The 26,147-nt window shown below is 42.4% G+C and overlaps 1 protein-coding gene across 1 annotated transcript in view; it reads right to left on the bottom strand.

The window, feature by feature from the left end:
* Positions 1 to 26,147, bottom strand: part of alpi.2 (alkaline phosphatase, intestinal, tandem duplicate 2) — a 26,480-nt gene extending 333 nt beyond the window's left edge. The window contains exons 1-11 of the mRNA XM_061884023.1: positions 26,051 to 26,147; positions 25,820 to 25,936; positions 17,024 to 17,139; positions 14,356 to 14,530; positions 13,167 to 13,339; positions 7,886 to 8,011; positions 7,708 to 7,777; positions 4,497 to 4,631; positions 4,171 to 4,362; positions 3,970 to 4,086; positions 1 to 456 (exon numbers count right to left, since the gene is read on the bottom strand). The exon at positions 1 to 456 is cut by the window's left edge and continues 333 nt beyond it. Coding sequence (XP_061740007.1) covers positions 185 to 456; positions 3,970 to 4,086; positions 4,171 to 4,362; positions 4,497 to 4,631; positions 7,708 to 7,777; positions 7,886 to 8,011; positions 13,167 to 13,339; positions 14,356 to 14,530; positions 17,024 to 17,139; positions 25,820 to 25,936; positions 26,051 to 26,126 — 1,569 coding nt within the window. The 5' untranslated portion in view covers positions 26,127 to 26,147 and the 3' untranslated portion in view covers positions 1 to 184. The remainder of the gene's footprint in view (positions 457 to 3,969; positions 4,087 to 4,170; positions 4,363 to 4,496; positions 4,632 to 7,707; positions 7,778 to 7,885; positions 8,012 to 13,166; positions 13,340 to 14,355; positions 14,531 to 17,023; positions 17,140 to 25,819; positions 25,937 to 26,050) is intronic.

Below are 26,147 nucleotides of genomic sequence, written 5' to 3'. Positions count from 1 at the left end.
TGGGTTTTGGAATAAGCAGGAGTTGCCAGAGAAAACGCCACCGGGATGCATCTTAATAAATACAAAGTACTTGTAATGGCAGTTGTTGCATGTTTTAAACCCCAAGACACAAATATACATTTGAGTATATTTGTGTATATTATACATGGTAATATACATATACGACAAGTCAAATCAGGCACGTTTATGAGGAGGAGACCATGCAAAGAAGAAGGCCGATGAGAAGGAACATCAAACTGGGGAAGATTGACCCAGCGTGATTGGGAAGGGTGAGTTTGCAGTCCTCGTAAGGCTCCAAACATGCTGCGTAAGCCATCACGTGGGCGATGTAGCTCTGCTCCTGGACCCCATGGAAGAGGTGTGACATTGGTCCTTTGGCAAAGATGGCCACATCTTCACTGCCATGGGTCTCTGAATCAAGAGGGACCGTTGCTTGTTGAAGATATTCATCACCCGCTGCAAAAGAAAGGGAAATATGATTGTAGTAGTTTATTTTGTCTGTTAGTCTTAATAGACTACATTAAGGGCTGTTATTCTATACAAATATAAGATTTTGTTCTACTTATGTTCGATAAAAGAGGCGGTCCCGCAAAAAAACTGTTACACTGTCAATCAAAACTAAATAAGTGCAGAATATCTGATTCGTTGTATATACAGTAAAAAATCACTCACGCTTTTCGGGGTAGTCCCAGATGTGGGCGTTTTTGTGCGCAGACAGGTGTGGGAACAGTGATATACTTGCGTATTTTTAAAAATATTTATCTTTACACTTAGTGAAACATTTTCATTTAACATTTATATTTAACATTTGATTTAGATATAACATTTAATATATTTATAATCTAAAATGTATGTTTGGATTCAACATTTAGATTTAGATTTAAATTATTGATTTGGATTCAACATTTAGATTTGACATGTTTTATTTTATTTTACATTTATATTTATGTTTCTCATTTAAATTTAAGATGTATATTCAATGTGTATATTTAACATATATTTGTTTAATATTTTACATTTAATTTTAGATTGAACAATTAGCCTTTGATTTAACAATTATATTTAAGATTTGACATTTGTATTTTGATTTCACAATTAGATTTAACATTTATATCTAGCATTTCATATTTAGATTTACATTTAACAATTACATGTATATTTAACATTTATATTTCAATATATCATTGATATTTAACATTTAGATCCAGATTTAACATTTATTGTCTAACATTTAAATTTGTCATTTTACATATATATTTACTTGTAACTTTTAAAGTCAACATTTGTATTCAATATGTATATATAACATCTATTTATATATATCTTTTAAGTAATATTTTACATCAGCATTAGACTGGACATTTACATTTAGCATTTAGATTTATATTCAACATTTAGATTTATAATGAACAATCCATCCATCCATCCATCCATCATCTTCCGCTTATCCGAGGTCGGGTCGCGGGGGCAGCAGCCTAAGCAGGGAAGCCCAGACTTCCCTATCTCCAGCCACTTCGTCTAGCTCTTCCCGGGGGATCCCGAGGCGTTCCCAGGCCAGCCGGGAGACATAGTCTTCCCAACGTGTCCTGGGTCTTCCCCGTGGCCTCCCACCAGCTGGACGTGCCCTAAACACATCCCTAGGGAGGCGTTCGGGTGGCATCCTGACCAGATGCCCGAACCACTTCATCTGGCTCCTCTCGATGTGGAGGAGCAGCGGCTTTACGTTGAGCTCCTCCCGGATGGCAGAGCTTCTCACCCTATCTCTAAGGGAGAGCCCCGCCACCCGGCGGAGGAAACTAATTTCGGCCGCTTGTACCCATGATCTTATCCTTTCGGTCATGACCCAAAGCTCATGACCATAGGTGAGGATGGGAACGTAGATCGACCGGTAAATTGAGAGCCTTGCCTTCCGGCTCAGCTCCTTCTTCACCACAACGGATCGATACAACGTCCGCATTACTGAAGACGCGGCACCGATCCGCCTGTCGATCTCACGATCCACTCTTCCCCCACTCGTGAACAAGACTCCTAGGTACTTGAACTCCTCCACTTGGGGCAGGGTCTCCTCCCCAACCCGGAGATGGCACTCCACCCTTTTCCAGGCGAGAACCATGGACTCGGACTTGGAGGTGCTGATTCTCATTCCGGTCGCTTCACACTCGGCTGCGAACCGATCCAGTGAGAGCTGAAGATCCTGGTCAGATGAAGCCATCAGGACTACATCATCTGCAAAAAGCAGAGACCTAATCCCGTGGCCACCAAACCGGAACCCCTCAACGCCTTGGCTGCGCCTAGAAATTCTGTCCATAAAAGTTATGAACAGAATCGGTGACAAAGGACAGCCTTGGCGGAGTCCAACCCTCACTGGAAACGTGTCCGACTTACTGCCAGCAATGCGGACCAAGCTCTGACACTGATCATACAGGGAGCGGACTGCCACAATAAGACAGTCCGATACCCCATACTCTCTGAGCACTCCCCACAGGACTTCCCGAGGGACACGGTCGAATGCCTTCTCCAAGTCCACAAAGCACATGTAGACTGGTTGGGCAAACTCCCATGCACCCTCAAGAACCCTGCCGAGAGTATAGAGCTGGTCCACAGTTCCACGACCAGGACGAAAACCACACTGTTCCTCCTGAATCCGAGGTTCGACTATCCGGCGAAGCCTCCTCTCCAGTACACCTGAATAAACCTTACCGGGAAGGCTGAGGAGTGTGATCCCACGATAGTTGGAACACACCCTCCGGTCCCCCTTCTTAAAGAGAGGGACCACCACCCCGGTCTGCCAATCCAGAGGTACCGCCCCCGATGTCCACGCGATGCTGCAGAGTCTTGTCAACCAAGACAGCCCCACAGCATCCAGAGCATTAAGGAACTCCGGGCGGATCTCATCCACCCCCGGGGCCTTGCCGCCGAGGAGCTTTTTAACTACATCAGCGACCTCAGCCCCAGAAATAGGAGAGTCCACTAAATTTGGATTTAAATTTAACATTTAGATTTTACATTTAGATGTTACATTTAGATTTGACATTAGGCATTTTACATACAACAAGCATACATCTGTAGTTGCAATTTAGATTCAACATTTAGAGTCATATTTACAACTCAAATGTGAAGAAAATACAGATAAGCTAAATGTGAGAAAAGTGAGCTAAATATAAAATGCTTCCATGCTATAGTTGTGTTGGATCTCACTAGATCGTGCATTTTCCCCTATTTTGAAGTGGTTAAACACTGCACCAGCGCCACTTAAGCACTTTGTCCAGTTTACATCTGCTATGACAACTAGAAACACAAGGGCCTCCACCAGGGGGCAGTGTAGTGTACCCAGATGTAAAACATATTTTGCACAATCAGCCTTTACATATAAAGCCATAAAGGAATGGAACGACCTCACTACAAACTTGAAAAGTCTAACGTCCACAATTGGAGTTAAAAAGTGGCTTTGGAGCAAACAAAGCTGCTCACGCGGGCAATGAGGTGGCCACTATGATTGACACGTCAACTTTATGTGTATTATATTTTTCCATGAGAGCATTTTGTTGTAAACTGTGAGGTGTGTCTGTTAAAATTATGGTTGTTTTTACAAATGATGACAGATGTGAACAAGAGCATGCATTGTCGATGTGTGATGACGTAAAGGAGGTGTGGTTGTATTGTATATTAAGTATGTGTCAATGAAAGGACATTTTATGACTTTTCTTAATTTGATTACAAGCTATAGTATGATTGTATTGTTACATTTTTACTGCATGATTTTTGTATCCCTTTAATTTAGGTAGCCAGGGACTGCAGATGGAAATGAGCTATTTAGCTATAATCTGCTACAGAACATATGTTAATGTTTATGTGCAGTGTCCCTTCAAATTAAGACTAAACAAAACTAAAAGTGTATACCACTGGAAATCCAGTGCGTCACATCTTCCACCACAAGATGGAGCTGCTTTATTATGTGGTCTTACTTACAAGAAATTGTCTCATTTACATCTGGGCGACTTCCATTGACAAACTGGTATCCCGGCCCATTGGCGTACCCGGCATTGGTAAAGCGCTTGTTGTCCTCAGCAATGCTCCGAGAAACCCCTGCAGATCACATGATGAATTGATACCAGGAAGGTTTTATGGCTCCCTCAGGTCAGCTCTCATCAGCCTGTGTAAACATTTCACCTAAAACAGAGTTTCCTCTGGCTGAACCTCCTCCGAAGGTGAAGACGTGCGAGTGGTCTGCGGTGGCTATCGACAGGGTGTCCAGCTCATTTGTGAGTTCGGCTGCTCGCCCGATGGCTCGGTCAAACTCGATGGCCTCGGTAAGCGACCTCTTGGCCCTGCCGGCATGGTGGCCGTGGTCTATTCTCCCCCTTGAAATGCAAGACAAAGACTAATGATTCTCAGGGTTGCACGTGCGTTATCGCCACCTCTCGCGTATTACATCTGTATTTGAATCTATATTTCCACGGTTGTATATGATGTCTTTGAAAAACAATTATACTTATCTTCCACAAAAAGGAAATATCCTTTCGGGTTTTTGCTGAGAATCTTAATTGCCTTCTCTGTCATCTCAGTGAGGGATGGGTCTGTTGCTGGATTACGCTCCATCTCGTAGCGACAGTCCTTGGGCTCAAAAAGACCTAGCAGCAGTGAGAATAAACTATAAGTGTGGGGGAAAATGGTCGGCTTACAATGCGAGCACGGGAAGTCTACTGATAACTTGTATCCAATCCCCTGACAAATTGTTCTTATGACAATTATGAGTTCAATAAAAGAGGCAGTCCCGCAAATACAACTGTGACATTTAAAAAAAAATAATACCTCTCTGACACTGTCGATCAAAACTGAGCCGGATTTTCCTTACCAGTGCAGAATATCTGATTTGTTGTATATGCCGATTGAAAAAAATCCGTCACAATTTTCGAGGTACCTGCGCAGACAGGTGTGGGAACAGTGGGATATTTGTATGTTTTAAAAACATATTTAGCTTCACACTTAGTGAGACATTTTAATTTTACATTTATATTTACCATTTGATATTTAGACTTAAATTCAACATTTAGATTTAGATTCAATGTTTACATTAAACATGTATATTTGAAATTTAACATTATATTAAGATTCAACATTTACTAAACCGTATTTCCTTGAATTGGCGCCGGGGCGCAAATTAATTTAAAACCTCTTCTCAGCCCCGCACTTACCACAGGCATGCGGTAAAAATAAGCATGCGCTAATTATTTTAGAACCTCTTCTCAGCCCTGCGCTTACCAAAGGCATGCGGTAAAAGTAAGCATGCGCTAATTATTTTAGAACCTCTTCTCACTCCGGCACTTACCAAACACATGCAGTAAAAAATTGAGTGTGATGTAAGCTTGGACCTTAAATCCTACTGAATAGCTCTTAATTTTCTTCCCTTTATGCGATTTCAAATTACCGGTATTGAAATCAGCCTCCTCCATTTTAAAAATGATGACAGGGGAAGTGTCACTCGTGAGCTCACGAGTTTGACCAGGCAGTAATACTAAGCATGCGCTAATTATTTTGCGAAGCGAGTTTGACCAGGCAGTAATTCAAGGCAGGCGCATACTATATGCCCTGCGGAAATTCAAGGAAATACTGTATTTATAATTTAAAATTCATGGTTAGATTCAACATTTCGATTTTGTCGAACTTCTGCAAGCAGTGCGCTTGGATACGCCCCTGCTCGAGCTGGCCGCGGCACGCCCACGCAGCGACAAGGCTGCAGGCAATTGCTCATCAGCACACCTGGGCCTGATGAGAGGGAGGGGCATAAAAGCCAGTGGACCCCAAGAGACCTTCGCCATGATGTAGCCAATCTCCCTGAGTAAGCATCACGTCTGGCCCCCCTGCCTCGTTCCTTGCTCGCCTTCTTTGTGCTCTTCCTCGTTCCCGTTTTGATGTCCTTTGTGTCTTCCTTGTTGCCTGTGATCGTGTCTCGCCTCACGACCTCCTTCCGGATCTCTGCTTGCCCTCCCTTGATCCTCGACCCCTGCTCTGACACAGACATTGTTGCCTCTCTCTATTCCCCGACTGCCTCTTCGCCTTCTCCCTTGGATTCGGCGAAAGACTCATTCAACACGCACCGACAACATCCTCTGGTAAGTGAGACATTTTAATTGTACATTTATATTTACCATTTGACATTTAGACTTAGATTTAACATTTAGGTTTAGATTCAGTGTTTATATTTAACATGTATATTTGAAATATAACATTTACTATAATTTAACATTTACGGTTAGATTTAACATTTTGATTTTTTCAAAGCGCAGACTCGAACTTGCTTTTCCTCGGCAGCTGAAGCTGCCGGGACCTCTGCTGGCAGCACGCTTGGCTACGCGCCTGCTCGAGCTGGGAGCAGCACACCCACGCAGCCTCAAGGCTGCCGGCAATTGCTCATCAGCGCACCTGGCCCTGATGAGAGGGAGCGGCATAAAAGCCAGTGGACCCAACAGACCTTCGCCAGAACGTAGCCAATCTCCCTGAGTAAGCATCATGTCTGGCATGACCTCCTTCCGGATCTCTGCTTGCCCTCCCTCGATCCTCGACCCCTGCTTTGACACAGACATCGTTGCCTCTTTCCAGGCCCCACCTGCTTGCCTCCCCGCTGACTGCCTCTTCGCCTTCTCCCTTGGATTCGGCAAAAAAGTCATTCAACACGCACCAACAACATCCTCTAGTAAATCTCACATTGTTAATACCACACATCGTGCGCACTCATTCACTGTTGGTAGCATACACACCCCACACATTCATCAAAGGTTTAAATAAACCTGGTAAACTGCAGTTCCGCCTTGGTGTAGCCTCCTTCCCTTTGACACATACACACCAGATTTAGATTTAAAATATTGATTTACATTTTACATGTATTTTATTTTACATTTATATTTATTTTTCTCATTTAAATGTAACATTTGTATTCAATGTGTATCTATAGCATTTATTTGTTTAAACAATAAGTAATAATTAACATCATATTTAGATTGAACATTTATATTTAAAATGTAACATTTAGATTTAGTTCGAACAATTAGACGACACCACAAGGTGGATCAGTTTAACAGGTTTATTCAATTATTCAAACCTTTGATGAGTGTGTGGGAGGTGTATGCTACTCTAAGTGTGTGGTGCCAGACGATGTGTAGAGATACTAATGAAAACGTTACCAGGGGATGTTGCACTTCTATAAGTGCAAAGAAAACACCGATCAGAGACACTAATCCATCAAAATCAACGCAATGTAAACCAACAGAGGAGCCATTACCATAGAAACCTGAATAAAAAGGGACAAAGACAACCCCCATTTAGGAGGACCTTATCTGCCCATAGGAAGAAGCAGAAGTCTTAGTGAGGTGATGGCCCCAGAAATGCTATTTCTTTGCTTCAAACAGTAACACTGTACAAATATATCAAATAATGTAATAACCGACAGCCCCTTGGTGAGTTTTTAATAGCCTAAATATGGAAAATGTTTAGCTTCGTCCTCCGGTGATAATGCTACTTGTAAGAAATGTAATTTATTTGCTGCAATGGAGGCAATGATCAATAACTTAGTGGAGCGGCTCAGCCAGGATACCAAAAATAAATGGGGTGGATCGACTTTTGCAAAGGCATTATTTGGTGTTGTTTTTAATTGAAATATTTTCAGTGAAATTACTATTTTTGTGTCCGATACGGTGCTCTGCTACTTACCCATCAGGAAGTCTGTCTTTGACGGATTGACAGCATCAAAGTCTTTTTTGTTCCAAACATATTTAGCGTTCTGTTAGCCATAAAAAAAAAAAAAAAACACACAAATTCACTGGTCAGTGATTTTGTGGGTTGTAAAAACTCTGACGTTACACATTAGTACTAAAAAAAAAGCATTTACCCTTTTATTCTTTAGCCACTCGACAATAAGGTTTTGTCCATCGTTTCGATCTCCTCTAACACTGGAATATTCTGGGTCTTGGATGTCCCTGGGAAACATGTACTCTCGACCACCACCAAGTATGACCTTAATGAGAAAACAAAATTAGTTTTTATTATTTTATGTTACAGTCGGAAGGGAATTAATATGGCCCCATTCGTCGAGGTTTACCTGACACATGAAACGTGACGAATTGGGGGGTGCACTACCCACTCTACCCACCAGAAGGCAGCATAGTGTTGAATAAAATGTACTTTGTGGCAATTCCAACTTTGACATCAGCGTCGGTTGCTATGTAGAATGGCGCTTTCCATCATTTTCAGCAGACTGCATTGCAAAATGATTACCTCACCCTCTTCCTCTCACGTGAGATACACCCAGGAATGGGGCCATATGAATCCCTTCCCTACTGTTCTCAATTTCTACACATTTCATCAAATCCTATGGTTCCAAGAGATACTCCATATCAGTGTTTTTCAACCACTGTGCCGCGGCACACTAGTGTGCCGTGAAATACAGTCTGGTGTGCTGTGGGAGATTATGTTATTTCACTTTATTGGGTTAAAAACATTTTTTGCAAACCAGTAAATTTTAATCCGCAAATGTGCCGTTGAGTGTCTATGCTGTCTAGAGCTCGGCAGAGTAACTGTGTAATACTCTTCCATATCAGTAGGTGGCAGCAGGTAGATAATTGCTTTGTAGATGTCGGGAACATTGTTGGTCGTGATCACAATATGCGGGAGGCAAAAAGGTATCTAACACTTTAACCAAAAATAAACAAAAAGGCATTGTAGCTTAGGGAAGGCTATGCAAAACAAAACTAAAACTGAACTGGCCACAAAGTAAATAAAAACAGAATGCTGGACGACAGCAAAGACTTACAGCGTGTGGAGCAGATGGCGTCCACAAAGTACATCCGTACATGACATGACAATCAACAATGTCCCCACTAAGAAGGATAGCCTCCGCACAACTTAAATAGTCTTGATTGCGAAAACAAAACAGGTGCGGGGAATAGCGTTCAAGGAAGACATGAAACTGCTACAGGAAAATACTAAAAAATGAGGAAAAGCCACCAAAATAGGAGCGCAAGACAGGAACTAAAACACTACACACAGGACAACAGCAAACAACTCCAATAAGTCATGCCGTGACAGTACACCTACCGTACTTTAAGACAAGAGCTATGTTGATGCATGGTTGATTATGGTTTGATTTATATCCAACAATTATAAGAACTACTTTTTATTGTCAATAACGGCTAGTGAGTTTTTTTATGTTTTCTGCTTGAGAAAAAAAATGTGGCTCGGCTCAGAAACGGTTGAAAAACACTGCTCTATCTAACACAGCGGTGTCCAAACATCTTCCAGTACTGAGTAATAAGTCCGGAGGCCATTTGGATATGTTTCAATTTAAAATCCAATACCATATCTACAGTATATATATATATATATATATATATATATATATATATATATATATATATATATATATATATATATATATGGGCTTCACGCAGAGGGGTTAGTGCGTCTGCCTCACAATACGAAGTTCCTGCAGTCCTGGGTTCAAATCCAGGCTCGGGATCTTTCTGTGTGGAGTTTGCATGTTCTCCCCGTGAATGCGTGGGTTCCCTCCGGGTACTCGGGCTTCCTCCCACTTCCAAAGACATGCACCTGGGGATAGGTTGATTGGCAACACTAAATTGGCCCTAGTGTGTGAATGTGAGTGTGAATGTTGTCCGTCTATCTGTGTTGGCGACTTGTCCAGGGTGTACGCCGCCTTCCGCCCCCCGCAACCCCAAAAGTGAGTAAGCGGTAGAAAATGGATGGAGTTTGACTTATCAGTAATTCTTGGCAGGCGCATACTATATACACGGCGGCAATTCAGGGAAATACGGTAATTGAAATACCACAACACTGGATATTGTTCCGATAAGTTACATTTAAGAACTTGCACACAAAGCAACACTGGAGGTGACTATGATGTGTGCATTTTCCGCACATGCCTACTAGGTCGCTTTGCACCGCCGGATGGAGGGGGCGCTGGGGTCCTAAATGGTGGCATTGTTGTGTGTGGACACGGATAAAGTTAGGTGTGATTCACCCTGGATAACCTTATCTGGCTTAGTGTAAACAAAGCCTTAATGTCCTTTGCCTGCTGGGTTGTAGTTTGGAATTGTCCAAAGACATGCACCTGGGGATAGGTTGATTGGCAACACTAAATTGGCCCTAGTGTGTGAATGTGAGTGTAAATGTTGTCTATCTGTGTTGGCCCTGCGATGAGGTGGCGACTTGTCCAGGGTGTACCCTGCCTTCCGCCCGATTGTAGCTGAGATAGGCGCCAGCGACCCCGAAAGGGAATAAGCGGTAGAAAATGGATGGGATACAAAATGGATGGATATATATATATATATACCTCCATATATATACCTAAATCTTGTCCCTTTGGGGTCGCTGGAGCCTATCTCAGCTGCATTCGGACGGAAGGTGGGGTACACCCTGGACAAGTTGCCACCTCATCACAGGGCTATATATATATATATATATATATATATATATATATATATATATATATATATATATATATATATATATATATTTATATATATATATTAATACACTGTAGCACTTTGAGGTTGTTTGCTCAATATAAAGTGCTTTTTACAAATAAAATCTATAGTTATTATCATCTTTATACATATGTAGCCTACAATATGATGGTAATATGACTCAGGTGATGTGCCATCTGAACCGAGGATGTTGTGGCTTGTGCAGCCCTTTGAGACACTTGTGATTCAGGGCTATATAAATAAACATCGATTGATTGATTGGATATATATATATATATATATATATATATATATATATATATATATATATATATATATATTTATTTATTTTAATTTTTTTTTAAAGAAAAAAACAACCTTCTGTATGTCAGTTTTGTTTTATATACATATATGTATATGTATATATATATATATATATATATATATACACATACAGTATATATATTTTTTTTTTTTAAAGAAAAAAAACCCTCTGTATGTCAGTTTTGTTATATTAGTTGGAATGCATGATAAATATCAGACGGATAATTAGTGTGCCGATATGAGGAATTATGATGTCGCACCAATAAAACCTAAAATGAAATGTAAACGTCCCCTAAGCTCATTGTAAACAAACACGGCGTTGATTGTTTTTAGGACATTTTGGGTCTGACTTACTATGATCTAAACACTTCAAGCAAAGCAGCGTGTGCAATCTATGAAATTGTACGTTCTACTCGTCAGCTGGTTGTGTGTGATTTACTAACACGGACTATGCAAACGAAAATGAGTGCAAGTATACAGGGACACTCCCATTTACTGCACATTCATGTTATTATGCTCCTACGTTTGCCATGTTTTTCAACAAGCAGGAGCTATCTACCACATTTTATGGGCATTTTAAAAGCAGTCGCGCAGTGCACCAAAATGTATTTTACTACTCATCGTAGTTTGTTTACATGTACAACTTTCTCCGATGCTGCCACAGAAAGGCGTAATCATGCCATGCCCTCTTTGTCTCATTTTGTCCACCAAACATTTTATACTGTGCTTGAACGCAGAACGTTGAGCTTTGTTGATGTTATTGATTTGTTTGAGTGCTTATCAGGCATATTTGGTTAATCCATGACTGCAAGCTAATCGATGCTAGCATGCTATCTAGGCTAGCTGTATGAACATATTGCATCATTATGCCTCATTTGTAGCTATATTTAAACTCATTTAATTTTCTTTACGTATGTCCTCTGTGTATTTAATTTCTTTTTGCATGGCTCATGACACATCATCTGTATTTAATATTGGCTGCAGTTCTTTTTGTTTGTGTGCCATGTTGTTCCAGACCATAGCAAATGTTAACCAGCTTGCAAAGATTGTAATAACTCCATTAGAAGAAGACAGCCTGCCGTTTCCTTAAACCTGGACACACACATACCGGTACATATATACTTTTGGCTATTCTGAACCAGTAATTTCCAGAAGTTATCTCATCCTGTGTAGAATAAAAATTAAAATACAACATTTCTGTCAACGGAGGTTTGCGTCAGCCTTTTGATAGTAGGCATATATAGACACTTACACCATGTGTTGCCTTCATTATAACACTTATAAAAGGCTTTTAAGTTTTTGCGGCTCCAGACATTTTTTTTGTTTTTTTGTATTTTTTCCAATAAGGCTCTTTTAACATTATGGGTTGCGACCCCTGCTTTGGACCTATTTGCTCTTTTATTCCACTTTTTATGTGGGTATTTCGGAATAGTATTTCGCCCCAGACCCCACTTGGGACACCACTAATCCAAAGCATGTATTGATGAATAACTGACACAACTGACCGTTTAGGGTGGGAGTCGGCAACCAGCGGCTCTAGCGCTGTATGTGGCTCTTTAGCGCCGTCCTAGTGGCTCTCTGGAGCTTTAACAAAAATGTATGACAAATGGAAAAAGACGAGGGGGGAAAAAAATATTTTTGTGTGTGTTAATATGATTTCTGTAGGAGGACAAACATGACACAAACCTCCTTAATTGTTATAAAGCACACTATTTACACTAAACATGCATCACTGATTCGAGTATTTGGTGAGCGCCGTTTTGTCCTACTAATTTTGGTGGTCCTTGAACTCACCGTAGTTCATTTACATGTATAACTTTCTCCTACTTTCTAAGATGTGTGTTATGTCACATCTTTTTGTGTCTCATTTTGGCCACCAAAGCACACTATTTACACTAAACATGCATCACTGATTCGAGTATTTGGTGAGTGCCGTTTTGTCCTACTAATTTTGGTGGTCCTTGAACTCACCGTAGTTCGTTTACATGTATAACTTTCTCCTACTTTCTAAGATGTGTGTTATGTCACATCTTTTTGTGTCTCATTTTGGCCACCAAACTTTTAACGTTCTGCACGAATGCACAAAAGTGAGTTTTGTTGACGTTATTGACTTGTGTGGAGTGCTAATCAGGCATATTTGGTTACTGCATGACTGCAAGCTAATCGATGCTAACATGCTATTTAGGCTAGCTGTATGTACATATTGCATATCTCATGACACACTATTTGTATGTAATATGGCTTTTAATTTTTTTGCTGCTCCAGACGGATTTATTTTTGTATTTTTGGTCCAATATGGCACATTTTGGGTTGCCGACCCCTGTTTCAGGGTATATCAACATATATGCTGGATGTCTTAAAGCTTACATTTATCTCTGTGTTGTGAACAAGTTGATACGAGATGTCCCGACAGCCATTTTGGACGGCTTCACTGCTGAGATCCGAGTCAGCGTACCAACCCCGGTTGGCGGTGTGAGCATAGTTCGCACCTGGAGAGGCATGCTGCACACGGGTTGTCGTGACGATTCCCACCGATTTTCCTGAAACAAGAACAACTGAATTGAACTCCATCCATCCATCCATCCATCTTTTTCCGCTTATCCGAGGTTGGGTCGCGGGGGAAGCAGCCTAAGCAGGGAAGCCCAGACTTCCCTCTCCCCAGCCACTTCATCTATCTCTTCCCGGGGGATCCCGAGGCGTTCCCAGGCCAGCCGGGAGACATAGTCTTCCCAACGTGTCCTGGGTCTTCCCCGTGGCCTCCTACCGGTTGGACGTGCCCTAAACACCTCCCTAGGGAGGCGTTCGGGTGGCATCCTGACCAGATTCCACCTCATCTGGCTCCTCTCCATGTGGAGGAGCAGCGGCTTTACTTCGAGTTCCTCCCGGATGATAGAGCTTCTCACCCTATCTCTAAGGGAGAGCCCCGCCACACGGCGGAGGAAACTCATTTCGGCCGCTTGTACCCGTGATCTTATCCTTTCGGTCATGACCCAAAGCTCATGACCATAGGTGAGGATGGGAATGTAGATAGACCGGTAAATTGAGGGCTTTGCCTTCCGGCTCAGCTCCTTCTTCACCATAACGGATCGGTACAACGTCCGCATTACTGAAGACGCCGCACCGATCCACCTGTCAATCTCACGATCCAGTCCTCCCCAACTCGTGAACAAGACTCCTAGGTACTTGAACTCCTCCACTTGGGGCAGGGTCTCCTCCCCCGCCCGGAGATGGCACTCTACCCTTTTCCGGGAGGGAACCATGGACTCGGACTTGAACTCCTTTTCTAAATTGTATTTCTTTAATTAGTAGCTCGATATTAAAGTTAAAATACCACCAGGTGTGGGGAAATTCACCAATCCCCTTGTTCCACCCCCTGGGAGGTGAGGGGAGCAGTGAGCAGCAGCGATGGCCGCGCTCGGGAATAATTTTGGTGACTGAACCCCCAATTCCAACCCTTGATGCGGAGTGCCAAGCAGGAAGGTAATGAGTCCCATTTTTATAATCTTTGGTATGACTTGGTATGACCTACCCAACTCAGGGCAGACACTAAGCGTACCTGCTTGCTTGGCCCGATGCAGCACGGAGGTCACTTCGTTCCCGTAGACGGCGCTGCAATTGTACCTTGGCGTGGCAGCGGTGACCCCCAGGGTGCCGTAGTTGGCCTTCACGCCGCATAAGTATGCCGTGGCCGTGCCAGCACTGTCTGGCATCTGTTGGTCCACATTGTACGTCTACAAAAACAAATAGCATCGGCATGTTAAGAACTTCACAAGGTGAGAGCATGTCCAATGGTTTTCCTTGCCCTTATGTGGGCTCTACCGAGGCTGTTTGTGTTGTGGTTTGTGCAGCCCTTTGAGACACCAGTGATTTAGGCCTATATAAATAAACATTGATTGATTGATATACAGTATCTACTAAGCTGGTGCACGGAGGTTTTGTGTCAATGTGCAAAACATTCAGCGTGTCTTCTTGTATAAACATGATTCATGCTGATTATTGGAACGTGCACAATACTGGGACAAGTAGACATCCATCCATTCATCCATTTTCTACTGCTTGTCCCTTTTGAGGTTGCAGTGGGTGCTGGAGCCTATCTCAACTGCATTTGTGCGGTAGGTGGAGTACACCCTCGACAAGTCGCCACTTCATCACAGGGCCAATTTCACACTCTCGTCGTGATTCATCAGGACTGGAACTGTTTTGCGTGCGCTCCTAAATATTCCAAAGTCAACTGTCGGCTTTATTGTAAGAAATTGGAAGAGTTTGGGAACAACAGCAACTCGGCGACAAAGTGGTAGGCCATGTAAACTGACAGAGAGGGGTCAGCGGTACAAAGAGGTCGCCGACTTTCTGCACAGTCAGTCGCTACATAGGCCCAAACTACATGTGACCTTCCAACTAGCCCACGTACAGTACGCAGAGAGCTTCTTGGAATGGGTTTCCATGGCCGAGCAGTTGAATCTAAGCCATACATCACAGAGGCCAATGCAAAGCGTTGGACGCAGTGTTGTAAAGCACGCTGCCACTGGACTCTAGAGCAGTGGAGACGCATTCTTTTGAGTAATTAATCACGCTTTTCCATCTGGCAATCGGATTAACCTGTCTGGGTTTGGAGGTTATGGGTTGTACTTGTATAGCGCTTTTATACCTTCAAGGTACTCAGAGCGCTTTGACACAATTTCTACATCCACCCATTCACACACACATTAACACACGGACGGGGGGCCTTCACCCCGACCCATCAGGAGCAAGGGTGAAGTGTCTTGCTCGATGCACGCCGTCCCCATTATTATCATTAAGGTTATTATAATCAATCATTATCAATTAGTGTCATCATTATCAATAATAGTGTTTATTATCCATAAGTATGAATATTGTTGCCAGGAAAAGGGTATATTTCGGACTGCATTGTGCCCAGTGTGAAAATTGGTGGAGGAGGAATTATGGTGTGGGGTTGTTTGTCAGGAGTTGGGCTTGGCCCATTAGTTCAGGTGAAAGGAACTTAAAATGCTCCAGGATACCAAAACATTTTTGGACAATTCCATGCTCCCAACCTTGTGGGAACAGTTTGGAGCGGGCTGTCACGCCAAATTTCTTCCCCCCAACAAAAACCTTCCCCCCGGAAGAAACTACTTGAAGGACCCCAATGAGGGTGGAAGGACCTTAAAGCAGCCCACACAGCTGCCTGTTTTAAAAGCATTATAATTGGCTGATTGTCATAGGTGAAAAATAACGGTGAGGAAAAAATATTAGCATTTCAGCATGCTAACCTTTCAAGCAATTTTTTTTTCTCAAATTTTGCAGCTGTAACCCTTAACGGTGAGGAAAAAATATTAGCATTCCAGCATGCTAACCTTTCAAGCTATTTTTGCTTTGCTAATTTTGCAGCTGTAACCCTTAAGAGTCATATAACTTGGTATTGTCACGCCCTCATTGGGGTCCTTCAGGCATTGGAGGGGCTGTCATGCCAATTTCTTCCGGGGGCAAGGTTTTTGTAGGGGGGAAGAAATTTGGCGTGACAGGGCCCCTTCCTCTTCCAACATGACTGTGCACAAAGCAAGGTCCATAATGGCATGGATGACAAAGTCTAGTGAAAATGAACTTGACTGGCCTGCACAGAGTCCTGACCTGAACCCGATAGAACACCTTTGGGATGAATTAGAATGGAGACTGAGAGCCAGGCCTTCTTGACCAACATCAGTGTGTGACCTCACCAATGCGCTTTTGGAAGAATGGTCCGACAAACACACTGTGCAACATTGTGGACAGCCTTCCCAAAAGAGTTGAAGCTGTAATAGCTGCAAAAAGTGGACCGACATCATATTGAACCCAATGGGTTAGGAATGGGAAGGCACTGCAAGTTCATATGCGAGTCAAGGCAGGTGGCCAAATACTTTTGGCAATATAGCGTATCTGCCTTGTGAGAACGGTGCATTAATGATGTGTGCCATAGGGACAGTTAATGCAAAGGGGGAAATTCGCTTTTATATTCTCATTAATGACGGAGCAGGAAGGAGCTGGTAATACTTTGGTGGTAAAATTCCATAAAAACACAGCATATAGATAAGGGCTGCAGAAACCCTTTTCCTTGAGCATGACCATATCATCCTTTTTTGCAGTGTTTCAATGTCTCTGCAATCTCTGTAAACTGTTTTTTTGTTTTTTTTTCTTAAAGTCGTAACTCATTAACTCGTAACTCCCTTTGTCAATATGAGTGGTCTGACCTTCGACAGTGCACAGTGCGGGAATGTGTCCATGACCAGGCTGGTCTCTTCTCCTGAATGTCCTGCAAGTTGTCCTTTGAGGATGCGGGCAGCAGTTAGCGTTGTTATTCCCATCCCTGGAAGCGGAAGAAAAAAGAAAAAAGTTAGATGACGTCAACAATCAAACCACTCTTGGACCCTTGCAAAGCTCCCTTAATTTACAAGTATGTGAGTTTACAAGAAAAAGTACTCCAGGTTTTTAAAATCCATCCATTGTTGAAAGTCTCTTCACAAAGTGTTCACTAAGTACACAGAACACGAATTATGATGAACATCTTGAACCCTTTTTTTAATTTCCTTTTTTTTTTTTATTGAGACAAAGATTATTTGTGTATTTAATAGAGGTGTAACAGTACGTGTATTTGTATTGAACCGTTTCGGTACGGGGGTTTCGGTTTGGTGCGGAGGTGTACCGAAGAGTTTCCACACGGACATGTTAAGTAGCATAAACAATACTCAAAATGCCGGACATTTTGAGTTATGGTTGTGTGTATTAACAATATACGTTCAGAGTTAAGAAGGCGTTATAAACAAAAGAAATTTCGAGCGCAGGAGGCGCTTTCGTGAGGGAGGGGCAGAGAGCGATAGAGTTATTATAAACGCGCATGCGTCTCCAGGCTGGGGTTTTTATCCATTGATTTATCAGATTAAATTTTTTATTATCAATAGCACGGGTGTCAAAAATGTGCCCCAGAGGCCACATCTCCGTTCAAAAGACTCCGGCTTATTAGTGATTCCTAAAGCCCCAAAAAAGTCTGCGGGCTATAGAGCGTTTTCCGTTCGGGCTCCAGTACTCTGGAATGCCCTCCCGGTAACAGTTCGAGATGCTACCTCAGTAGAAGCATTTAAGTCTCACCTTAAAACTCATTTGTATACTCTAGCCTTTAAATAAACCTCCCTTTTAGACCAGTTGATCTGCCGCTTCTTTTCTTTTTCTCCTCTGTCCTCCGCCTCCCTTGTGGAGGGGGTCCGGTCCGATGACCATGGATGAATTACTGGCTCTCCAGAGTCGGGACCCAGGATGGACCGCTCGTCGGGACCCAGGATTGACCGCTCGCCTGTGTATCGGTTAGGGACATCTCTACGATGCTGATCCGACTCCGCTTGGATGGTTTCCTGTGGACAATACTTTCGCTGCTGTCTTGGATCCGCCTTGAACTGAACTCTCGCGGCTGTGTTGGAGCCACTATGGATTGAACTTTCACATTATCATGTTAGACCCGCTCGACATCCATTGCTTTCGGTCCCCTAGAGGGGGGGGGTTCCCACATCTGAGGTCCTCTCCAAGGTTGTCATAGTCATCATTGTCACTTGCGTCCCACTGGGTGTGAGTTTTCCTTGCCCTTATGTGGGTTCTTCCGAGGATGTCGTAGTCGTAGTGGTTTGTACAGTCCTTTGAGACATTTGTGATTTAGGGCTATATAAATAAACATTGATTGATTGATTGATTTGCGGCCCACAGCTAATGTTTTAAAGGCCCACGGCACATTCTAAAAATACTATCAAAATAAACAAAAACATAACAAAAGTGAAATAAAAAAGCTTGTGTCAGGCTTGTCCCTGACAGTTTGACTATGTTTTAGTTTTTTCCTCTGCATTTGTCTTTGTTTCCTCTGTGTGTGTAGTATTTCCTTGTCAGTGCTCTTATTTTGTATTTTGTATTATTTCTGTGTTGTTCCCTGATAGATGTGTCCCCTCAGCTGCGGCTGATTGGCACCTGGCCACACCTGGTGTCAATCAGCCCGCTCCTATTTAGACCTGTTTTCTCCTCCAGTCGGGGCTGGATTATTGTGGTGTCATGAATTGTCGCTCCTGTCGTGTCGTGCCAGGTCGTGTCTTTGCAGCGTAGCGGTAAGCTATATTTCGGTAGCTGTTTGTAGCTTATTGTTTTTTGTTCCCTGCTTCCAGTTTGTTTTCATATTACAAGTACGACTTCTGTTTTCCTGTTCGCTACCCACTAGTTTCCATGCTAGGCCCTTTTGTTTTTGCTAGCTTCCATGCTAAGCTCCTTTTGTTTTCTAGCTCCCATACTAGCTCTTTTAGTTTGTTATCCGCCTCTTGGGCGCTTTTTGTTTGTACCCTTTTGTTAGGTCTTGTTCTAGTATTTAATTAAATCTTGTTTTCCAGAGTTATTTTGCGACGAACCCCAGGATGCAGAGAAGGAGGCAGGCATTGAATCCGAAAACCTGATTTAATTAAAATAAAATTAAAACAAAACTGTCAGGAACAACCCTGACATCTTGAAGGTTAAATGTAATTTAGAAAAAGTTGCAATGTTGACTAATAAAACAAAGCTGTTTTTTTTTTCTTTCAAACTGTCATTGCTCAAAACATAATATTGAATCAAAATCAATGGTATTATGAATTATTGACTCATCCCAGGTTTCGATTACTTCACATCAAATATTCCACTAAGAAAAATATTTTTGGTGGAAGATTTTGCAAATTTGGTAAAATAAATAACAACAAATATATATATTTTGTTGTTTTCTTACTGTACCGAAAATGAACCAAACCGTGACCTCTAAACCAAGGTGCGTACCGAACCAAATTTTTTGTGTACCGTTACACCCCTAGTATTTAATATTTGTTTGCTTACTATGGTTTATTATTTATTTCTAATTTATTTGTACACTGCTCTGTTACAGAGAACAAGGAAATTGGATAAAATGGCTATGGTATGAAAAGGGGTAGGATTAATTAAACTCTGCTTCTTCCTACTCCTTTTCGGACGTGCTGTAATGAAACAACTGGGATTGTGTGATGCATTATATTGTATCATATGCACGTCGAAATGAACTGGACTGAACTTCCCTTTGGAATGTGTTGCAGTTTTCGACTTAACTTTTTTTTTTCATGAAAACCACTCACGTGTGTGTTACCCATGATATGTGCTGATAAACATCATAAAACAATTACTGCGTTCAGCATGTATATCTTGTTAATGTACGTCCATAAAGTTTGAATTGTGTGTGTAAAATACACACCTTGACCCATGGAATAAACAGAGTGGTAAAGTTGAACTTTCTTTGGGTTCAAACTGGTTCACTGAGATAGTAGTTAAAGAAGTAAGCCTGTTTGTATTACTAGGTTTCTAAAAGAGGGTCATCTAGTGGTAGTAAAACAAATATTTAGTCTCAAAAAGAGCTGCAAAACAAAAGCATGATACTGTTTTTGGATTGTGCCAGAAGTTGAATTTAAAGCATAAAATATTTTCATAACTTTCGAGACGATAGATTGGCTTACAACTAGTTGAATGACAACTTTGTCAAAGCCTGAGCGGGCCTGTAACGCTCTCACTAGCACTTAAAAACATTGAGGAGGGTGGCAGGAACTCTGCCACACAAAAAAAAAATAATGTGCTGACTTGACGGAAGTCGATGCGAATGCCTATGTGCCGCCAGAAAACCAAAAAGAAGAAGAACGCCTACGTGCAATTACTGCCATCACGGCCAAGGCTCCAAAACAACCAAAGAAACGAAAAGTTTTATCTGAGGAGGCAACAAAAAGAAAAACAGAGACAAAAAAAAAAGACTGTCAGGATCAACATTTGGCCCAGCGTGAGCTCAATGCTGAAGGTTTCTGCTAAACTAGTTAAGTAACTTTCAATGCCATCCATCTTCTTCCGCTTATCCAAGGTTGGGTGGCAGGTGCAGCAGCCTAAGCAGGAAGCCCAGACTTCCCTCTCCCCAGCCACTTGGTCCAGCTCCTGCCGAGGCGTTCCCAGGCCAGGCGGGAGACATAGTCTTCCCAACGTGTCCTGGGTTCCCCCCGTGGCCTCCTACCGGTCGGACGTGCCCGAAACACCTTTCTAGGGAGACAATCAGGTGGCATCCTGACCACAGCCCGAACCACCTCATCTGGTTCCTCTCGATATGGACGAGGAGCGGCTTTACTCTGAGCTCCTCCCGAATGACAGAGCTTCTCACCCTATCTCTAAGGGTGAGCTCCGCCACCCGGCGGAGGAAGCTCATTTCGGCCCCTTGTCCTTTCGGTCATAACCCAAAACTGATGACCATAGGCGAGGATGGGAACGTAGATCGACCGGTAAATTGAGAGCTTTGCCTTCCGGCTCAGCTCCTTTTTCACCACAATGGATCGATACAGAGTCCGCATTACTGAAGACGCCGCACCGATCCCCCTGTCGACCTCACGATCCACTCTTCCCTCACTCGTGAACAAGACTCTAAGGTACTTGAACTCCTCCACATAGGACAAGATCTCCTCCCCAACCCGGAGATGGAATTCCACCCTTTTTTGGGCGAGAACCATGGACTCGGAATTGGAGGTGCTGATTCCCATCCAAGTCGCTTTACACTCGGCTTCGAACCGATCCAGAGAGAGCTGAATATCCTGGCCAGATGGAGCCATCAGGAACACATCATCTGCAAAAAAGCAGCCACCAAAGCAGATACCCTCGACGCCCTGACTGCTCCTAGAAAATTCTGTCCATGAACAGAATCGGGGACAAAGGACAGCCTTGGCAGAGTCCAACCCTCACTGGATACAGGTCCGTTCAAATTATATTGCTAATGTTATCTATCGAAAACTTGCGTGGTAGCAATAAATAGCCACCAGCGTGATGGTTTTGACGACTACGAAAAATCTCCCGTTGGTATTTCGTTTCTTCGGACCTGCATCCGCCCCGATGCATTCTTGGTAGTAGCGTCATGTTTGTAGGACAATCCTTGATAGTGTCTGCTATTTAAAATCAGCATAGCCATTAGAGACCTTAAAATGGACATCATGTCAGTATGACGCCATGGGAACTTGGGTCTTCTTTTTGGTAAAAACAGTACTGCTTGAGTCCACTGGTGCCGCCAAAATCAACCAAAACTGAAAGTTATTCATTGGGGCTTGAAAGGACTTCCTTCAGTGCTGACAACATTAGCACTTATTTCATAGTACTTGACCTAAACCACATGTCTACAGGTAAAATTTCCCCTGAATTGGACGGAGTAGTTATTTCTGGCTGGTTTTCTGCAGATTTTGGAACGCCCACCTTAGGCCTGCATTAGTCTGCTGACATCACCTACACAAGACTGGAGGAAATTTCACATTGCGTTGCATGTGTTTTGGTAGCATCTTCATCCTGAATCAAGTTATTTCCACACAAAATTTAAAGGAAACAGCCAACATGTCTGCCAGATGCATTGTTGCAGGTTGTTGCAATACCACTAAAGAAGGGATCAGCCTGCATATGTTTTCCAAATGATGGTAATATGAGGCAAGTATTGACTCAAGACAATGCGATCTCGAAAATCAGGGAGAAAGACCGACTCAGAATCTAGGGAAAAACTGAGAAAAATAGCAGAGCAGATCCAAAACTATAGAAAAAGATTATATGTTTGTGTCCTCTTCTACTGATGTTTTTCGCAAAATGCTGAAAGAGTATTGGTGTCTATGGAAGAGGAAATGGAAGAGCAGGGAAGTCCGGAAATTGTGTTTCTTTTGTATATATTTTTTGCTAATAATGTTAACCATATCAGTTTTGAGGTAATCATAAATTTACCCCAAAGTGCTTTGTGCAAATCTCAATCCTATTGTTATGGGGTTGACTGGCTCTTACATGCACATGCACCCTCTGCTGTTGCCATTTGTAATACAAAGTAGTGTATAGTTCTAATTTATATCCATTAGTAGATATGGACTGCAGCTATAGAAGCGCAACTAACTAATCAATCAATCAATCAATCAACCAATGTTTATTTATCTAGCCCTAAATCACAAGTGTCTCAAACAGCTGCACAACTACAACAAAGATGGCGGGGAGAAGAGGCAATCGAAGTAAAGCAACTTAAATAAGCCCGCCCACATGACGACACATCTTAGAGAGACGATTAGAAAGCAGAAAACGGACTGTGAAACATAATCGATGCAAAAAGTTGACCAAAGAATGACGATACATGTTAGGTAGACCAAGGGTTCTTCACCTTTTTGAACTTGGGCCCACCTTTTCCACTACCGAGAGGCAAGAGGCCCCACTCACATATTGACACCGATTTAGTCATCTTACTCTTAATTTTAATATCAATAATTAAATCTAACCTTCTCCTAGTTTAACAGGATAATCCTCGCCAATTCATATGAAAACATGTGTTAATCACAAAGATTTGTTACGGCCTCAGACTCCTGCCACCACCGCTCATCCATCCGTGTGTTCCAGTGAGAGCACCGCGGGCCACGCCCACGGGCGTTCCCTCTCCGCTGCGGGCGCGCCTTCGCACGGCTGCAGGAGATCTGCAATCAGCGCACCTCTGTGCGATGAACAAGCTGCCTTCTTAAGCCCGCACAACCTGCCATGCCGTGCCGGAGTATAGTCTTCTGTACCTTTTGTAAGCATCCCGTGTCTGGCTTCCATCCCCCGAACTCGCTCTTCCTCTGTGACTTCTGTGTTTCTGTTGTGTCTGATGTTCCTGTTGTCTTCCCGCAGTGCTTTCTGTGTTCTCCTGTTGTTTCCCTTGCCTCTCGGACTGCCCTTTTAGATTCTTGACCTTCCACTTGGACACGTTTTTCTCGACACCTCTCGCTCGCCTTGGTTCATCTGCCTGCCCCAAGGACTTCCGTGTTCCTTCGCTCTCGTTCAACATTTACGGTAACACTCAACAGCTAATCTACTCACATAGTCTTACACCATACACACTCTTGGAATTTGTCACGCTCCATTTCCTTGGTTAATATCATTATTATTTTTTGTTTATTATATTTAGTGTCTATATATAATAAATACTTAGAACAATATAACCCCTTGGTGTCTCTTGCCGTCACCTACCCTCAGTCCTTGCATAACAAGATTATTATCAAGTCTTAGGTCCGACTGATTAAAAAAACAAATACTAAGAAAATACAATGGCCTGATTAATACAAATCTACATAGAACTATGCAATTCTAACTAAATCTATAGTAAACAATGATAATTTATATGTTGGTTTTTTTTTTAATGTCACTAAAATTTAGGTGTAAACGAATACACAGCTCCACAATTTTAGTCATATTTTTTGCGCTTAAGAAACTTCTGTTTGACTTCAGCTCCAAACTGTTCCTGTTTGTTTGACATCGTCATTACTGCCACACGTGGTGGAAATGTGTATTACCACTGAGTACTGCCGCTGCCCATACGGACCCCGTCAGAGAGACAGATACTTTTTGGCGGCCCTCCAGGGGGCGCTCGCGGACAAATGGTTAAGAAACACTTAAGTAGACCACAAGGAAGTGTTTTAAATGTAAAAACAACCACCACAATATGACCCCTTTAAGGTGAGTTTATTTTGGTGTGATGATGTAGTAATACGCATAACTGTAATAGATTAACCAACTTTATTCATATGACATTTTTAGCCAGTCCTTGGGCTCAAGTCAGTTGGGGACCAATGTGTTAAAGGCCTACTGAAACCCACTACTACCGACCACGCAGTCTGATAGTTAATACATCAATGATGACATATTAACATTGCAACACATGCCAATACGGGCGGTTTAGTTTACTAAAGTACAATTTTAAATTTCCCGCGGAGGTTCTTGTTGAAAACGTCGCGGAATGACGTGTCGGGTTGTAGCGGACATATTAGCCCAGCACCACTTACGGCTAAAAGTCGTCTCTTTTCATCGCATAATTACACAGTAATTTGGACATCTGTGTTGCTGAATCTTTTGCAATTTGTTCAATTAATAACGGAGACTATAAATAAGAATACTGTTGGTGGAAAGCGGTGTATTGCAGCTGCCTTTAGCAGCGAAACAAAACCGTTTTTTCTTTGTTTGTTGTGAGGGTTTAATACAGAGCGGTCAAGCGAACATGTTTCTCTACGTCAACCAGCAAGTTTTTGGATGGGAAAATTGTGATATTAAGTCAGCTCTTACTGGAGACTTCAGTGGATTATGGGACCTCCTCCTGCAGCTGTCAAAAAGGCATCTGTGATCTTGGCTCCTCCAGTGGCTTCTCTCTGAGACACTGGCGTTCACTGCAGCCATCCGGCTTTCAGGTATGACTTTACAATCTCACTAAAACACTATTAAAGCAATAAGCGGATAAGGGATTTTCCAGAATTATCCTAGTAAATGTGTCTACTTACATCTGAAACGCTACCACTGCCGTCGCCCGGAGCCGTCGCTTTTCCTTTCATTTTTTTTTTTTTTTTAGTGCCTCACTCTTACTTTCTTCATCCACGAATCTTTCATCCTCGCTCAAATTAATGAGGAAATTGTTGCTTTCTCGGTCCGAATAGCTCTTGCTGCTGGAGGCTATGATTATAAACAATGGGAGGATGTGAGTAGCCCTACAACCCGTGACGTCACGCGCACATCGTCTGTTACTTTCGGTAAAGGCAAGGCTTTTTTATTAGCGAAAGAAAGTTGCGAACTTTATCGTCGATGTTCTCTACTAAATCCTTTCAGCAAAAATATGGCAATATCGCAAAATGATCAAGTATGACACATAGAATGGACCTGCTATCCCCGTTTGAATAAGATAATCTCATTTCAGTAGGCCTTTAAAGGACCCAGGTAATTCCCAACTCATGTTTTCCCTTTGTGGCCCCAGTTAATTTTGTTATTTTGAACAACAAACAACCAAATGTCAACCCCTTCAGCCATAACAACTTCCCATTTGGACTATTCAGTTCCCAGTAATTTGATCACTTCCTCTAAGAACCGTTGTACCACGGCAATAAAAGTTTCACTTTCATGCTCCAATGGCATCTAATTACTGTACTAATTTAAAAAAAAAAAAGCGTTTTAATCAGCTTCCTCCGACCTACCGTCCCCTAGGAAGAGGATGATGTTCTTGGCTTTGTGGATATTAGGCTGGATGTTGAGGGCAGTGTGAAGCGCTTGCTTCCCTTTGTTGTTCCAGTAAGTGGCATGGAGCTCTTCCTCTACAGAGGAAATAAACAATACGTATTATAAAGTTGACTTATTACATTGACAACAATGAAGAATAATGACTTTGTGTGTTGACGCGTTATATGAATTGATAACAATTAGTTTACCTGAGATAGACAAGGTCCCATTGATTGCAATGAAAATCAGTAATCCAAAAAATGCAAGCTTATGTTTCCCGGCCATGGTATTGACGACATGCGTGTT

Source organism: Nerophis ophidion, linkage group LG22, assembly GCF_033978795.1.
Source record: "Nerophis ophidion isolate RoL-2023_Sa linkage group LG22, RoL_Noph_v1.0, whole genome shotgun sequence".
Classification (NCBI taxonomy): domain Eukaryota; kingdom Metazoa; phylum Chordata; class Actinopteri; order Syngnathiformes; family Syngnathidae; genus Nerophis; species Nerophis ophidion.
This window is presented reverse-complemented; position numbering and strand designations above follow the sequence as displayed.